Source organism: Myotis myotis, unplaced genomic scaffold (genome assembly GCF_014108235.1).
Source record: "Myotis myotis isolate mMyoMyo1 unplaced genomic scaffold, mMyoMyo1.p scaffold_m19_p_43, whole genome shotgun sequence".
Classification (NCBI taxonomy): domain Eukaryota; kingdom Metazoa; phylum Chordata; class Mammalia; order Chiroptera; family Vespertilionidae; genus Myotis; species Myotis myotis.
In genome coordinates, this window is record NW_023416350.1 from 34,219 (window position 1) to 52,334 (window position 18,116).

Sequence of the window (18,116 nt, forward strand, 5' to 3'; positions counted from 1 at the left end):
TATGTTCTTTTATACTTTAATCAAATATGCAAGCATCTCTAATGCATTTTTCACAGCAAATTTGAAAGTCATAGTAGTAAGATTTTAAGATCATTTTAAGTGTCCACCACATTTGAAAAGTATTATAGCTGAACAATAATATTTAAAAGTCATTTGAAGTGGTTCACAGATGATATTTTATTTACTATAATGTTTAAGTTATAATTAATGGGAATAGTAACTATAAAAATAAAAATAGATCTTAAATTTTATAGAATTTGGAAACTTGCTTTTAAGAGCTATTTAATTATAGCAAAGTTTCTGGTGTATATGTTTTCAACCATACCATTCGGCACATGAAAGTGCAGTGGTTGTCCTGGTATTGCATAATAAGAAGGGTACCTTCCCTCAGAAGCAAAGTATGGAGCAGGGTGATAAAAGCAAGTCACATTGTCTGTATTGGGTAGAATATTCTGTTCTCCTAGTACTTTCAAAGCCATTAGGGTGATCATATTGATTGTCTGCATTCGTTTATTAGCCACGAGGCAAATGGTGCTTTCATTTATAACTCTACGCAAGGTCATAAGGTAGTCATACTTGCTCTTTTCTTCACCTATGAAATGGCTGTGGAGGTATAATTCAATCTTCTTTTGCTGTTCTACTATATCAGGAAAATCAATGAAAAATCTAGAACACATGCAATGTTCCAGGGATGTGATTTCCGCTTCACAAGCTGGCTTGAAGTCATGAACCAGCAAGTTGCTGTACTTAAGAAGGTCACCGCCTCTAATCTCTTCAGGTTTTCTGGTAGATATAAGCTTGCATTGCAAATGCGTTATTGCTTCTTGGAACGCGCCATACATGCTTTCAACTTCCCACAACAGGATAAGATTCTTGGGTGAGCTTAGCGTTTTTGTCATTGTAGAAGTCTAACATGGAATCCAAAAGAATTTGAAAGGAATCTACACTGAACTCAAACTGTCATCTGAGCGAATTCACAAACCTTAGCTCTACATTCTCCCCAGTGTCATTTGAAAGAGAGACGAGACTCCAACGATCGTGCTTATTGCAAACTTGGACCATCTTCTGCACGTAAGCCTCTTTCATGGTCTTTAGGGTGATCTGTTCCTTCTTTACACCTTGTGGTAAAAAGTCAAGTAGACAACCTAGAACTGCATCCTTAACAACCTGGAATTCTTGATTATTTGATAGTTCAACAAGAAAAATAACATTCAGATCCTTGTAGCTGATTCCATTGTGGCTTGCAAGTATGTAACTTGCAGTGGAACCATTCAGTCGGGTATCTTTAACAATAATTCCTTGCTCTATCAGTTGATCTTTCACAACACGAATAATACACTTTGGTTTTACCTCCAGTGTGGGGAAATTCCCCCTTCCATGAATTGGAATTACTTCATCCAGCACTTGATCCAGTATTATAACTTGACCCCAAGTGAGATTGCTGACTCCAATTTCAGACATTGTGTAGTGTTAGTAAGTCAACTAGAAAGCAAGCACAATATTGAGAAGAAATGTTAGCATCTTGAAATCAGTGTTATACCCAAAGTTTTAAAAAAGTTAAAAATAGATTTACCCTCAACATAAACTAATACTAGGAAGTAAATTATCAATGTATCTAATTGTGATTAAATATATAAGTGAAATAAAATCACTTTGACTAAGTTAAAATTATTAGATTCATTAGTGTATGCAAACAGACAATTCTCATGAATTTGTTAGAATTATAATTATTTTTATGTAAAATGGCGGCCTTTCTCAATTTTTATTCATGTAAATACTATAATAATTATATTTGGTGTTATAAATTGTGCTCATGAGATAATCATGTCATTGAGGTTTATTATCATGGATTTAAAGTGAGATCAGGCCTTAGCTGGTTTCTCAGTGGTTAGAGTGTCAGCCCTCGAACCAAAGGGTTGCATGTTCACTTCTCAGTTAAAGGCACATGCCTCAGTTACAGCTTCGATCCCTAGCCCCAGCTGGAGCCCGTGCCAGAGGCAACCAATCCATGTGTCTCTCTTACAAAGATGTCTCTCTCTTTCTCTTTCTCTCTCTCTTTCTCCATCCCTTCCACTTTCTCTAAAAATTAATTTTAAAAATCCTCAGGTGAGGATAAAATTACATTAAATTTTTAAAAATAAAGTGAGATCAAGATAGCATGTCTGGCCCAACTGCTGTGGCTCAGTTGGTTGAGCATTGTCCCTTGAACCAGGAGGTCACAGTTCAATTCCCAGCACACGCCCTAGTTCAGTAGGGGAGTGTGCAGGAGGCAGCCGATGAATGTTCCTCTCTGGTCAATGTTTCTACCTCTCCCTCTCCCTTCCTCCCTCTGAAACTAATAAAATCATTTAAAAAAAAAGATGTTTGGGTGTTAGACCCAACTGACTGAATGTCAAAATGGTCAAAAGCAATATACATCTTTAATCCAAAAGCATTAGAGAATTCATTATATAAATATGTATGTATATATTGCACAGAAAATGCAAATTAGAATTTTTAAAAATAGCCTTAGGAAAAAAGCCTAATTATGGAAATAAATATGTGATACACACATTATTATCTGTGATAGTAGATTTGTGGCACACACACAAACACATATATACATATAGACATATATTAATACAGAAATATAATGAAATACATTTTGCAATGGAATAAATATGTGATTTATATTGATCTGGAATCTATACACACCTCCAACATGCTCACCTATATTAACAGATAATTCAGATCTGAGGGTAATTTATGCTTCTTTGGCACAGCTACTATTCATTTTCACATAATGTACAACATCAGTACAATGTTGTAAATACAAATTTCAAATATGGCATTAAAACAATGAGACTTCATGTGTGGATTATGGCTCAGCATTTAACTGTTATAGCTCATATAGCAGAATCAAATACTTATATCAAAGATAAGAAACATTACAAAATTTATTGGGAAATTTAATTTGAATTGCTAAATCCAAAAGCTGGCTAAATATAAACTGAGGATGACTGTTATATTAACAATGGAAAAACTACAACAAATCCATCCACATTGCTTATGTTTATGTTTGGGTATAGTATAGTTCTGAGTTACTGATAGTGTGTTTATTGAGAATGAAATATAAAGCTATATTTTTATGGACTGAAAGCCCAGATTCAAGGAAGAAATCCTTCAATAATATTCCACATAAACACAAACATCAGCATAAAATCTGAAATCCCAAGTTATCCTTCTCCAAATGTGGAGATCAGCAGTAGTTAAGTATTTGGCAGAGCATATACATCTTGTCTGACTTTCTGCCTTCTCCCAATTTATCCTTAAAGCTATCACTTTTTCCATCTGGCTCAACCAAAATTACCATACCTGTAATGTTACTGACTAGAGTAAACACTGAAATCAAAACATAGTGGTTTCCATTATTCAATTGGATAAATTCACTAGGAATGCAAGGCAAAACAAAAGAGTTGGCAAAATTTCACAAAGTACTGCAAATAGATGTTTCTATAGTAAATTATAATTGTTCACCCTGCTATCATCTTGTGGTCCTTCTGATTATGGGAGGAAAAGAAAAAGTTAGCAACTGTTTTCATATTTGTATTAATATTAGAATGACTAGAGGCCTGATGCACTAAATTCATTCAAGAGTAGGCCTTCCTTCCCCCGGCTGCCAGCACCGGCTTCCCTCTGGCACCCGGGACCCTGGGCTTCCCTCGTAGCCTTGGCTTCGACCAGAAAGTCATCCAGTCTAATTAGCATAGTATGCTTTTATTATTATAGATATTTTCAAAGAGAATGAGAAAGACTTAAAACTTACATTGGAGGGATTATTTTCAAGGTTGTAATGTAGTTGAAATAATAAGATAATTCAGTGGATCCTTCAGTGACAATAAGAATTTTCTTATCACTAAATAAAGTAATGAATCAGTCAGGAAAACTGCAGCGAGCAAAAAAGCAACAATAGAGTTCTTTGATAAATATCACATACAAATATACAAGTAATATGACGACCCCTGGCCAGTAGTCCTACAAATTATACAGAGGGAGAGAGGGATGGAGGGAAAAAGGGAGGAAGTAAGGAAAGAGGGGAGAGGGAGAAAGAGAGAGAGAAAGGGAGTGAGAGAGAGAAAGAGAGAGAGAGGGAGAGAGAGAGTTTGTAAACACAGGTTTTTGAGTCCTGCTTCCAGAATTTCTCATTCAGGTCAGCAGTAGGCCTGAATAATTGTATTTATACCAACTTGCCAGGTGATGCTGATGATGCTGGTTAAGGAACCACACTTTAAGAACCACTATTCTACCCTGGCCAGCGTGGTTTAGTGGTTGAGCATCAACCTATGAAGCAGGAGGTCTTGGTTCGATTCCCGGTCAGGGTACATGCCTAGTTGCTGGCTTTGAGGGCTTGGTCCCTGGTAGGAGGCATGCAGGAGTCAGCTGATCAATGATTCTCTCTCATTGATGTTTCTATCTCTCTCTCCCTCTTCCTTGCTCTCTGAAATAAATAAAAATATAATTAAAAAACTTTAATTAATAAAAAAGAACCACTACTCTAGAAAAAAACTGAAAAACAATATTTGCATGTATACCAGCTTCCCATGTATGCTGTTGATGCTGATTAGGGAACCACACTTTAAGAACCACTGCTCTAAAAAAACAAAAAACAAAAAACAAACAAACAAACAAAAAAAACTGAAAAAGAAAAAGTCCAAATAGCCATACCTGGTCCCTCTTAATTTGGCTATGTCTATTTTATTTAAAGTATTACATTGAATATTGCAGATAATTATAATCAAAGTGTTTTTTCTTTACATTTTAATAATCCACTATTATTTTCTCAACTAAAAATTAAAGCTAATAGAAAGTCTATAAAATTTGTATCAGGACTCAAAAATACAAGTCTAAGTAGACATCATAAATGGTTGTACATATAGATAGATACACATATACCTACATTTAGATAAACAGACAAAAACAGACTTTGATCACAATGTATTTTCCTAACTCTAAATTCAACAATACATAAACATTCATGTGGGAGGACACATCGATTGGCTGCCTCCTGCAGAGAAATCTTACCACTTTCTTCCCATTCTGCTCCAGCGCCCACACTTACACTGTCTTGTGTGTGCGTGTTTTTCTCCGTGTCGCTGCGATATTGCTTATTGGTTTTAAGCGCTAAAAGTGTGCACTGTTTGAGGAAATCGTCTTCCAACTCTTCAGGTGTAGCCCAGTCCCTTCCAGGGAAATGTGAGAGCTCCTGGCAGCACCGCCCCCTTCCTCTCTCCCTCCGCTCCTCCCGTGGCTGGTGGGGGTCGGTAGCTACCGGAGCTCAACAGCCACCACGTCAGGCTTCTCTTGCTCCTGACGCGCCTCATGCAAAGAGCTGCTGCTGCCCCAAACTGCAGCCAGCCCCAGAGAGGGGAGCTGGCCCGAGAACTCTCGGTCCCTTTGGAGGGAGCGACTGGGTGGAACATCACGGAGAAGACTCCGGAGTGCGGGGGGCTTCTGGGCAAGCCGGGAGCTAGACGGCCTCGTGAGACCACAGCCCCATCCCCTCTGCACTGGACCCTGCTCCGCGCACCAGGACTCTCACAATATACTCAGTGACCAGGTGAGCATTCCCCAAGTCATTCCAGAGCTCTTATCCTTCGGTGGATGACCCTGTCAACACTCAAGGGGTCAAGGATTTTCTGGAGGCTGAAGAGGACCTTGGAATTATAGTCAACAGCACATGCAACTTTCACAGGGATCATGAACAATATTGGAAGAGGCAGAAAAGTAGGAACTCACCAGAATGCTCCAGGAAATGCCTCGGCTTTCAAATATTTATATACTTGCTAGCTTCTCCCCTCACTGAACCCCGTCAGCCATAAGAATGCACTTTATGAACCGGTGCTCTCTTCCAGTCCGTCCAGGAAGGAGCACCCTGGAAGAGGGCTGTGTGTGTCGCTAGAGGGAGGCTCTGGAGGGAGCCTGTGGCAGGCACACAGGAAAAGGGGAGGGTGGTCAGAGACAGTCAGGGAGAAACGTGTATACATTAAAACAGCCTGGTACTAGCATAAGAACAGGCACATAGATCAATGGGACAGAACAGAGAGCCCAGGAATCAACCCACACCTTGATGGTCAGTTGATATTTGACAAAGGAGGCAAGAGCATACAATGGGGTAAAGATAGTCTCTTAAATAAATGGTGTTGGGAAAATTGGACAGATACATGCAAAAAATGAAGCCAAACCAAGAACGTATACCATACACAAGAATAAATTAAAAACGGATAAAAGCCTTAAATGTGAGTCATAAAGCCATAAAAATCCTAGAAGAGAACATATATAGCAAAATCTTAGACACTTCGTGAAGCAGTATTTTTGCTGATATGTCTCCTATGGCAAGGAAAATAAAGGAAAAGATAAACAAATGGGACTACATCAAACTGAAAAGCTCTGCACAATCAAAGAAACCATCAACACAATGAAAAGGGAAGGACACTGTATGGGAGAACATATTCACCATCGATTCATCTGATAAGTTACCCCTTATCAGATATGTTCTCTCCAAAATATGGAAACAACTTATACAACTCATCACCAGAAGATCAATAATCCAATTTAAAAATGGGTAAAGGGCCTACATAAACACTTCTCCAAAGAGGACATTCAGATGGCCAATAGACCATCTGAAAAAATGGAAAAATATTCAACCTCATTAATCATCAGAGGTGCAAATTAAAACCACAATGATTTATCACCTCACACCTGCCAGAATGGCTACCAACAAATCAACAAACAAGTGCTGGTGAGGTTGTGGAGAAAAGGGAACCCTAGTTCACTGCTGGTGGGAATGCAGACCGGTGCAGCCACTGTGGAAAACAGTATGGAGTTTCCTAAAAAATAAAACTGCCTTTTGACCCAGCAATCCCATTTCTGGGAATATATCCAAAAACACCCTGAAACACCAATCAGAAAGAGTCTATGCACCCTTATGTTCATAGCAGCGTTCTTTACAATAGCTGAAATCTGGAAACAGCTCAAGTGTCCATGAGTAGATGAGTGGATAAAAAAGCTGTGGTACATTTACATGATAGGATCCTACATGGCCATAAATAAAAGGAATTCTTACCCTTTGTAATAGCATGGATGGACCTGGAGATTGTTATACTAAGTGAAATAAGTCAGTCAGAGAAACACAAATACCATACGATCTCACTTATATGTGGAACCTAATGAACAAAATAAATGGACGAACAAAATAGAATCAGAGGCATGGGTAACAGAACAGACTGACAGCTATCAGAGGGGAGGGGAGACGGGAAGACTGGGTGAAAGAAGGTGAAGTGTTAGCCAAAGAGCACATATGCATAACCCATAGACCCGGACAATAGTATGTGAGGGAAGGGAGGGTGGTGGCTGGGTGGAGGTGGGCAAGGGAAGGGAAAATGGAAATATCTGTAACGGTGTCAACAATAAAAATAAAGAAAAACACATTTAATAAAGTTACACATTCAGCCCAGCCAGTGTTGGTCAGTGGTTGAGTATTGACCCTATGAACCAGTTTGATTCTGGTAGGGCCCATGCCTGGATCCATCTCCGGTGTGGGGGGGATGGGGTGCAGGGGGTCAAGGAGCCAGCTAATCAATGATTTTCTCTCATCATTGATGTTTCTATCTCTCTCGCTCCCTCTCCTTTCCTCTCTGAAATCAATAAAAATATTTTTTATTTTATTTTTTTAATAATAGTCTTTATTATCCATAAATGAGTGAGATCATGTGGTATTTTTCCTTCATTGACTGGCTTATTTCACTTAGCATAATGCTCTCCAGTTCCGTCCATGCTGTTGCAAATGGTAAGAATTCCTTCTTTTTTACAGCAGCATAGTATTCCATCGTGTAGAATAAAAATATATTTTAAAAAAATAATGTTACACACTCAAATACTTACCCATCATTTTTAGATTGCTTTAGGACTTTGAATTTCTCTTCTGTATGTGTTAATAAAGGTTCAATTATATAACTATCCACAGAATAAATGCATAGTATTTCATTTAAAAAATTAAGAGAACCAAGATGGCGGCATAGGTTAACGCCGGAGTTTGCTGCTTTGAACAACTACTTCAAAAGTGAAACTAAAAGACAGAACGGACGTCACCCAGAACCACAGGAACGCTGGCTGAGTGGAAGTCCTACAACTAGGAGGAAAGAGAAACGCATATGGACACTCAGAGGAGGCACAGTGCTGAAGTCAAATTCTGAGGTGCGGAGTGCGCGGAACGGGCTGGCAGCGGAAGGCGCGGTTGGCGTTTTCAATCGGGAGGGAGTCGCAGACTCTGAGCTCCAGATACAGGCGAGTCTTTAGGGACCCAGACTCAAACGGGAGAAGCAGGACTGTCTGGCTTCGGTCAGAGCGAGTGCAGCTTTCTCTCCGAGCTTTGCAGCGGGTGCTGGGACTCAGAGAGGCAGAGCCCCTGGGGACAGGACTGAGAGCCGCCATAACTGCTCTCTCCGGCCCACCCTGTTGATCCTGTGCGACCCGCCCCGCCCAAGCCCTGCACAGAGGCATTTGCCGGATAGCCTCAGGCAAACGCCAGATTAGCACCTCCCTAGAGGACAGAAGTTCTCTCACTGCTGACACAGCTGATTCTCATAGCCACTTGGCCTGGAGGTCAAACCCTCCCTGGTATTAGCTACAGCAATCAAGGTTTAACTATAAGACTGCGAACAAAGACCACTAGGGGGTGCACCAAGGAAGCATAACAAAATGCGGAGACAAAGAAACAGGACAAAATTGTCAGTGGAAGATATAGAGTTCAGAACCACACTTTTAAGGTCTCTCAAGAACTGTTTAGAAGCCGCAGATAAACTTAATAAGATCTACAAGAAAACTAATGAGACCCTCGATGTTATATTGGGGAACCAACTAGAAATTAAGCATACACGGACTGAAATAAAGAATATTATACAGACTCCCAACAGCAGACCAGAGGAGCGCAAGAACCAAGTCAATGATTTGAAATGCGAGGAAGCAAAAAACACCCAACCGGAAAAGCAAAATGAAAAAAGAATCCAAAAATGCGAGGATAGTGTAAGGAGCCTCTGGGACAGCTTCAAGCGTACCAACATCAGAATTATAGGGGTGCCAGAAGATGAGAGAGAGCAAGATATTGAAAACCTATTTGAAGAAATAATGACAGAAAACTTCCCCCACCTGGTGAAAGAAATGGACTTACAGGTCCAAGAAGCGCGGAGAACCCCAAACAAAAGGAATCCAAAGAGGACCACACCAAGACACATCATAATTAAAATGCCAAGAGCAAAAGACAAAGAGAGAATCTTAAAAACAGCAAGAGAAAGAAACTCAGTTACCTACAAGGGAATACCCATACGACTGTCAGCTGATTTCTCAACAGAAACTTTGCAGGCCAGAAGGGAGTGGCAAGAAATATTCAAAGTGATGAATACCAAGAACCTACAACCAAGATTACTTTATCCAGCAAAGCTATCATTCAGAATTGAAGGTCAGATAAAGAGCTTCACAGATAAGGAAAAGCTAAAGGAGTTCATCACCACCAAACCAGGATTATATGAAATGCTGAAAGGTATCCTTTAAGAAGAGGAAGAGGAAGAAAAAGGTAAAGATACAAATTATGAACAACAAATATGCATCTATCAACAAGTGAATCTAAGAATCAAGTGAATAAATAATCTGATGAACAGAATGAACTGGTGATTATAATAGAATCAGGGACATAGAAAGGGAATGGTCTGACTATTCTTGGGGGGGAAAGGGGTGTGGGAGATGCGGGAAGAGACTGGACAAAAATCGTGCACCTATGGATGAGGACAGTGGGTGGGGAGTGAGGGCGGAGGGTGGGGCGGGAACTGGGAGGAGGGGAGTTATGGGGGGAAAAAAGAGGAACAAATGTAATAATCTGAACAATAAAGATTTAATTAAAAAAATTAAAAGAAAGGAATAAGGGGAGAAGGAAGGAAAGAAATTAATTAAGGAATAAAGGAAAAGAGAAGGCAATAGCAAGCATTTGCAACAGCTGCTGCCCAGGCTGCTAGCCACTGCTGTCCAAAGGCAGCTGAGTGCTTAAATCTCACACCCTAGGCCCACGGGCTTTCCTTCCTCAGACTCATCCCCCTTGTAGGTAAAAACATTTCCTAGGCAACCTGTCCTCACACAATTCAAGGTGGCCCATGTGTACTGAGTCATGTGGGTTCCACTTACCGCAGGAGGGCGATCTCTCCACTTCTTTCCTTCCTCTTTAGTGCTGAACTTTCTCCAGTGAATATACTGTCTGGCCTATGTCTTTCCTAACTCCCACCCATCCAACTGCCCCCACCCCCCCCACCCCCCCACCCCCACACAACTCCTCTTCCTCCCCACACTACTTCAATCATTGCCAACACAAACACAACTTAAATTCATTCCCAGAAGGCAGTTTTTATGAAATAAGTGGCTTGTTTTCCTAGTGTCTTTTTTCTTAACTCTCTTGGTCATGAGGAGTTCCCTCCCTGACTTCAACACCTGCTGCTCCTGATTTGGCTAGAATATTTAGTTCCTTTTGTTTTTCCTCTTTCTCCCATAGCTGCTTCTCACAAGAAAAAACAGCTGAATAGTATTCTTTAAAACAATTTTTTTTCCAAAATGCAGTCCTTGACAGTTTAAAATGGAATTGCCTTAATAAAATACATTAAATTTATTATTAGTACTATTAAATGTATTAATCTTCTTTATTATTGACAGTATTACAGATATCCCCCAGCTCCTCCCCGGCCTTTACCTCCCTTCTCCAGCCCCTGTCCCATCTCAGGCTTTCACCACACACATTATTGTCTGTCCACTGGCTATGCATATATGCATATAAATTCTTTGGTTAATCTCTTCCCATCTCCCCCTCTACTTAAATGTGGAATCTAATGAACATAATAAACTGATGAATAAAATAGGTGCAGAGGCATGGAAACATGGAACAGACTGTCAGATCTCAGAGGGGAGGGGAGTTCAAAACTATAGAAAAAAACATATGTGAACACACTAGCTTACTGGATATAACTTTCTTTTGCTGATATGTTGTAATTAAGCACACTTGGTATTAAAAAAAATAAGAATTTTACTTTAATACTTCACTTTAAATATGTCTGGAGCAAAATTTTAAAAAAACATTTACTGTTAGGCTATTTATTGAGATGCCAATGTGTTAGTGCAGTGGTCTGCAAACCGCGGCTTACGAGCCACATGCGGCTCTTTGGCCCCTTGAGTGTGGCTCTTCCACAAAATACCACGTGCGGGCGCGCATGTACAGTGCGACTGAAACTTCGTGGCCCATGCGCAGAAGTCGGTTTCCGGCCTGGGCGAGTCTATTTTGAAGAAGTGGCATTAGAAGAAGTGGGGGTATGTTCCCTGAGGTCGACCCCTAAGATTGAGGACGTTTTTAGCAAAGGCCAGCTTAGGAGTACCCTAATTAAGTTAATAACAATGTCCCTACTTGTATAGTTTAAGTTTAAAAATTTTGGCTCTCAACAGAAATTTCAGTCGTTGTACTGTTGATATTTGGCTCTGTTGACTAATGAGTTTGCCGACCACTGTGTTAGTGAATTAATCTAATGCAGTGGTTCTCAACCTTCTGGCCCTTTAAATACAGTTCCTCATGTTGTAACCCAACCATAAAATTATTTTCGTTGCTACTTCATAACTGTGATGTTGCTACTGTTAGGAATCATAATGTAAATATCTGATATGCAGGATGGTCTTAGGCGACCCCTGTGAAAGGGTCGTTCGACCGCCAAAGGGGTCACGACCCACAGGTTGAGAACCGCTGATCTAGAGGCTTTTGTAATTCCCTTGCCCTGGAGTTGTGAATAAATGTAAGCCTTGATACCATATTAACACATCAGTTATATTATGTCTCTTATCTATTACTGTTGACTTAGCACATAAATTAAAATATTAAAATATTGCATCTTTCCAGCACATTAACTGAGTTCAATTTAACCACAACCATAATTATGGAAACAATTATTACTAAAAGAACTAGTTTTCTATGAAATTCATTACATACATTTTAGTTGAACAAAATAAGTTTCTACTAAAATGTAATTTTAGTGTCTACTCATAGTTGAAACAAGGAAAAAGTATCAAATCAAAACTTCCTTTCTATGGGATTTCTCACCGTGTCTTTGGGTAGCACACTTTGTTAAATTTAACAGCAACCCTACTCTGAAGACTAGCTTCCTTCTTCGTAGTTCCGCATTGACTGATCTCCCCACACTCTCTGCACTCCATTGGCCTCAATACCATGAGTATTGTTGCCAGGAGACCAAGAATATTACTGTTGCATCATTAATGCTCTTAGAACTGAGTGTTTTCATGTAAGTTTTTGACTCCTTTGTCAAAACTTATTTGCCCACATACATGTGGGTTTATTTCTGGGCTCTCAAGTCTGTTCCTTGGTCTATGTGTCTGTTTTCTGCCAGCATCATTCTGTCATGGTTACTGTCGCTTATACATACTTTGAAGTCACAGGGTGTGATTCCTCTGGCTTCATTCTTTTCTTGCAGGATTACTTTAGCTATGCAGGGTCTTTTGTGGTGCCACACAAATCTGATGATTTTTTTGTTCTATTTTAAAAAATGTCATTGGGATTTTGATGAGGATTGCATTACATCAGTATATTGCTTTGAGTAATATGGATATTTTAAATATGTTGATTCTTCCAGTCCACGAACACAGAGTATCTTCTCATTTCATTGTGTGTGTTTTTTCTTTCTCTTTTAATAATGCTTTGTAATTTTTAGTATATAGGTCCTCACATTCTTTGTTAGTTTATTCCTAGGTATTTCATTCTTTTTCTTGCAATTGTTAAAGGAATTGCATAATTCATTTCCCCCCAAAATCTTATTATTAATATATAGGAATGGTAATTTCGGGGAATATATAGGAATATGGTAATTTTTGTACCATATACAAAAATTAACTCAAAATGGATTAAAGACCTAAATATAAGTCCTGAAACAATAAGTTACATAGAAGAAAATATTAGTATGAAACTTATGGACTTTAGTCTTAGAGAAGATTTTATTAATTTGATCCCAAGGTCTAAGGGAAGTAAAGGCAGAAATAAATGAATGGGACTATAGCAAACTAAAAAGCTTGTGCACAGCAAAAGAAACCGCCAACAATATGAAAAGGCAGCCAAGCAAGTGGGAGAAGATATTTGCAAACAACAGCTCAGATTAATATCAAAATATATACAGAACTCATGCAATTCAACACCAAACAAACTATCCAATTAAAAAATGGGCAGAGGACCTGAACAGTATGAAAGCTCCTCAAAAAAATTAAGAATAGGGTTACCACATGACCCAGCAAACTCTCTTCTGGGTTTCTACTTGAAAAATTTAAAAACATTTATTTGCAAAGATATATGCACCCCTATGTTGATAACAGCATTATTTATGGTGGCCAAGACCTGGAGACAATCCAAGTGTCCTTTGATAGGTGATTGGGTAGAGAAGATGTGGTACATATATACAATAGAATACTACTCAGGCATAAAAGATGAAATACTGACATTTGCAACAATATGGATAGGCCTTGCGAATATCATGCTAAGTAAGCGAAATAAGTCAGACAGAAAAAGAACCATATGATTTCACCCATGTGTGTTATAAAACTGAAAACAACAAATAACAAATAAGAAAGACAAACAAACACAACCTGATATCCCTGGTGGCTCCATTGGTTGGAACATCATCCTGTGCACCAAAAAGGTCGTAGTTTCTATTCCCAGTCAGGGCATCTACCTAGGTAGCAGGTTCAATCCCTACTGAGGGTGTGTATGGGAAGCAACTGATCTATGTTTCTCTCTCACATCCATGTTTCTCTCTCTCTCTCTCTTTCTCTGTAATACTGTCAACAACTTTTAAAAATTATAAAACTTTTCTATAACAATAAATGTATTGTAATTATTAATAAAAACAGAAGAGACAGACAGGCACGTGGTGGGGAGTGAGATCAGACATACATACGTTCTCTGCCCGACTTACTACACTTACTTCACATAATACCCTCAGGGTCCATCATGTTGTCATCAATGGCAGGATTTCCTTATTTTTTTGTGGCTGAATAATACTTTGTTGTATATATGTACCACATCTTCTTTATCCATACATCTGCCAATGAATACTTAGATTGCTTCTAGATCTTGGCTAGCCTCCTATATAATAAAAAACCAATATGCAAATTGACCAAACGGAGGAACAACCAGTTGCTATGATGCACACTGACCACCAGGGAGCAGATGCTCAACGCAGGAGCTGTCCCGTGGTGGTCAGTGCGCTCCCACAGGAGGAGTGCCACTCAGCCAGAAGCTGGGCTCACCGCTGGCAAGCGCAGTGGCTGTGGCGGGAGCCTCTCCCACCTCGGCAGCAGTGCTAAGGATGTCTGACTGAGGGCTTAGGCCTGCTCCCCTGAGGGCTCCCGGAGTGCAAGAGGGCGCAGGCCAGGCTGAGGGCCCCCCCTCCCTGAGTGCACAAATTTTGTCGTAAATAACGTTGTAAATGAACATGGGGATGCAGATACCTTTTTGAATTAGTGCTTTAGATTTTTTTGGATCATATGATAGTTCTACTTTTTATTTTTTTGAGGAGCCTCCATACTGTTTCCCATAATGAGTGCAGCAATTTATGTTGCACCACAGTGTACTAGGGTTCCCTTTTCTCCACATTCTCTCCAACACAGGGCCTTTTAGGAACTGCCCTGTAGTTCCCTTCTGAGTCACCAGGTGGCAGTTATTTCTTGTCTTTTTTTATAACAGCCATTTTAATAGGTGTGAGGTGATAGCTTTTTGTTCTTCTGGGATTTATTATGTTTTAATCCAACATTTCCACTTTAAAAATATATATTTTATTGATTTTTTAGAGAGAGAGAAAGGGAGAGGGATAGAAAGATGAAACATCAATGAGAGAGAAACACCATCGTTTGGCTGCCTCCTGCATGCCCCCCCTCCCCCCGCCCCCCACAAGCCCGCAACCAGGTATGTGCCCTGACCTGGAATTGAACCGATGGCCTCTTAGTTCTAGGCTCAATGCTCAACCGCTGAGCTACACCGGTCGGGCCAACATTGCCATTTTAGAGTGTGGGGCATTCTATCGAACACCTGCCTCACCTAATGCTGAAATCATACTTTATGTTGCTGCTCCTGTAGAATTGGACTTCCCCCAACATTTAGAAATGAGAGGGAACTCACGCACTTCCGCTGGGAAGGTACGAATGCTATTACCACTTTGGAAAATGGCTTAGTGGTTTCTTGCAAAGGTAAACACACACCTACCCATTGACCCAGAAATCTGACTCCTGAATATTTACGCAAGAGAAATGAAAAATATGTTCCAAAATTACTTAATCCAGAATGTTCCTAGTAGTACTATCGTTATTGGAAATAGCCCAAATGTCCAGCAGCAGCATAATAAAAACAACAACAAGTGACGGCACATTCACACAATGCACTGCTTCTTACTCAACATGAAAAGAATGAGCTGCTGATGCCTGGCCGAATCCCAGCAACACGTGGCATGAAAGGAGGCAGGACGCTACAGTGCGTGCTGTATGAGTGCACTCAGATGAAACTAGAGAAGACAAAGCTGGTCAGCAGCGATGGGAAAGAGCAGCGTCACCGCCTGCCTCTTGGGCGGAGGAGGGCTGCTGGGGAGGCCACGGGGGCTGCCCAGGCTGATGAAAATGCTCCTTATCTTGACTGGATGTGGAGTATACAGCGTGTATCTGTTTGTCAGAACTATCCAGTTAAGATGTGTGCTTGCAGTGTATGTAAAATCTTTCTAGAATGTGTCTAAGTTTATGTGAGTATGTGTATGATTTATGTCTCCAAGTTGAAAATGGAAGGCAGGAAATATTCACAGCCTCGCAGACTTAGCGTTGCAGAGTAGATCACATTAATTTAACTTCCGGGAACACTTTGGAGACAGGGGAAACTGAAGACCTCTGCAGGACGCAGGCCCAGGGTCTTTGGTTTTGCATTTTTAAGGATTTTCTGGCCTTTTAGGAACGGCCCTGTAGTTCCCTTCTGAGCCACCAGGTGGCAGTGCTTTACCAGTCAGTCAGGGGCCTGGGAGGGGTCAGATGGCAAGAGATACCTGTGTGTCTGGAGCCAGGAAAGAACTGGTTTTGTTATGTCACCGTCACTCACTTTTGAGCAAACACTATTACTCATCTTGGTTACCTACTTAATCCAGCAGGCTTAGCTGAAGACGACTTTTATCTGTTTCCAAAAATTATATCTGGGTGCCAATATGCCACCATTGCAGGTAACCATGACAGTGTGCTTAAGGCTCCTTTGAAAGCGGGTGGAGGAGGAGTTCCCAAACATGGAAACGTGCTCTCCCTGTGTGGCTGACTTGTGGCGTGGTCCTCTGGGGACGAGTTTGGAAAAGTCTAAATGATTCACCTTTGGTGGTTCCTCCCTTGCAGAGCCCAGTGCCCCAATTTCCCGTTGATCAAAGAGCCCGCTTTCCTGATAACTGCTAGCATTTGTTGAGCATTTTCCATGCTGCAGGAACTATTTTCCATGCTGGATGCAGGGGGCGGGGGGTGAGGGGTTGGGGTGGGGAGGGGGGAGGGCAGTAGGCAGCTTGGCCAGAAGAACTACACGAGGTCCTTGGGAGAACTATACAAAGGTCATTGGGTCAAGACACAGCATGTTCAGTGGCAGAGAGATGGAGGCACGGAGGACTGTCAGGCCAGGGGCAGAGGCAATGTTGTGTCTGTGTCCGGGGACGGAGAGTTGTGGCAGATGTCGCTGGAGCTTACAGTTGGTTGTGAGAGGTTTGACCAGTGTGAGAAGGTGCCCAGCGTGCCAGGTCCACACGTGGCGTGTTTGGTGAGGCGTGTCCAGGAGATGCTTCAATGACAGGCTAACTCCAGATCTCAGTGCCCAGTCCCACAAGGATCGATTTTCACTCTGGCCAATGTCTGACACTGGCTGGGGCTGTGTGTGTACAGGGGGGTGTGGGTGAAGGGTGTTGGGTTTGGCAGCTCTGCCATGGCTGTGGGAGGTGCCACCTTCCTGTGACATCGCTATCTGGACGTGTGGCATCTGTGCCCCCTCTGCTTTGCTGTGCTCTAGCCCAGAAGTAACTCACTTTACTTCTGCCTGGAGCCCATTCCTCAGAGTTAGTCACATGGCCCCACCCAGCCACAGGGGAGGCTGGGAAAGGCAGTCTTGCTCAGTCTGATGGGACCTGAGGTGGGGCTGGATGAACGTGGAGAGCTGCCTTTGGAGCCCTGGTTGACAAATGCAGGGGGAAGGACTGTATTAGGGGTACAAAGCCTGGGAGTGTTTTAAGTCAGGGAGTGTTATGGTCAGATGGGTCACCTGTGGTCACGCTTCGTGATGCTGTGGGCTCTGGGACAGGTCTGCCTGCAGCTGGTGTGGAGGTGCGGAGGCCCAGGGCTGCTCCAAAGGGTGGCAGGTGCTGTCTGGTGGCAGGATTTTCTGCCAGAGGGAGTCGGAGAGGGGATTCCCGCTGTGTCACCACTGAGGCCTGGACACAGGCCACTTCTCTCCGAAAGCTCCCAGGGTGCCCTGGATGCCGCATCCACCCATGAGCAGTGACGCCTGCCCCCGAGGCTTGTTGTCGGGGCTTTGGTTGAGTGGAACCTGGAGGCCCTAAGCTGACCAGGGAGTTCTGCCTCCAGTTCATGCCAAGATCCCGCTGCCTTTGCACCAGCGGAGCAGGGGCCTCCTCCTCTTCGCTGCCCTCGGCTGCCCGCTGCCTGCAGGGACTTGTGCTCACCCCCTGGGTGCCCTGGTATCTGCACTCACCTGGCTCTCATCCGTGTATCTGGTGCCTGCTGTGCTCAGCCTGCTGCCACCCCTTGATGCCAAACTCTGTCCCCCTGCCGCTTGGTCACCTGACCGCCACACACGGGCTCTGAAGTGAGTGTGTGTCTGCGTCAGGCTTCCTGCCTGGTCCCTGATTTAGCCTCGGCCCCGGTTCTAGCTGATTCCCTAAGCTCTTGTCCTCCTGGCCCCATCCTCCTGACGCCCATAATTCCCATTTGTCACCTTCTTTTGAAGGGCCGGCGCCTCCTCCCACAGGGTGCGCCTGGCCTGG

At 42.0% G+C, this 18,116-nt stretch overlaps 1 protein-coding gene across 1 annotated transcript; it reads right to left on the reverse strand.

Moving 5' to 3' along the window:
* Positions 1-278: 278 nt before the first annotated feature.
* On the reverse strand, positions 279-1,567 carry LOC118655234 (terminal nucleotidyltransferase 5D-like). Its single transcript, XM_036306804.1, is given in 2 exon segments — positions 279-854; positions 856-1,567. Coding segments are annotated over 2 exon segments (1,182 nt in total). The 5' UTR covers positions 1,462-1,567.
* Positions 1,568-18,116: the final 16,549 nt, after the last annotated feature.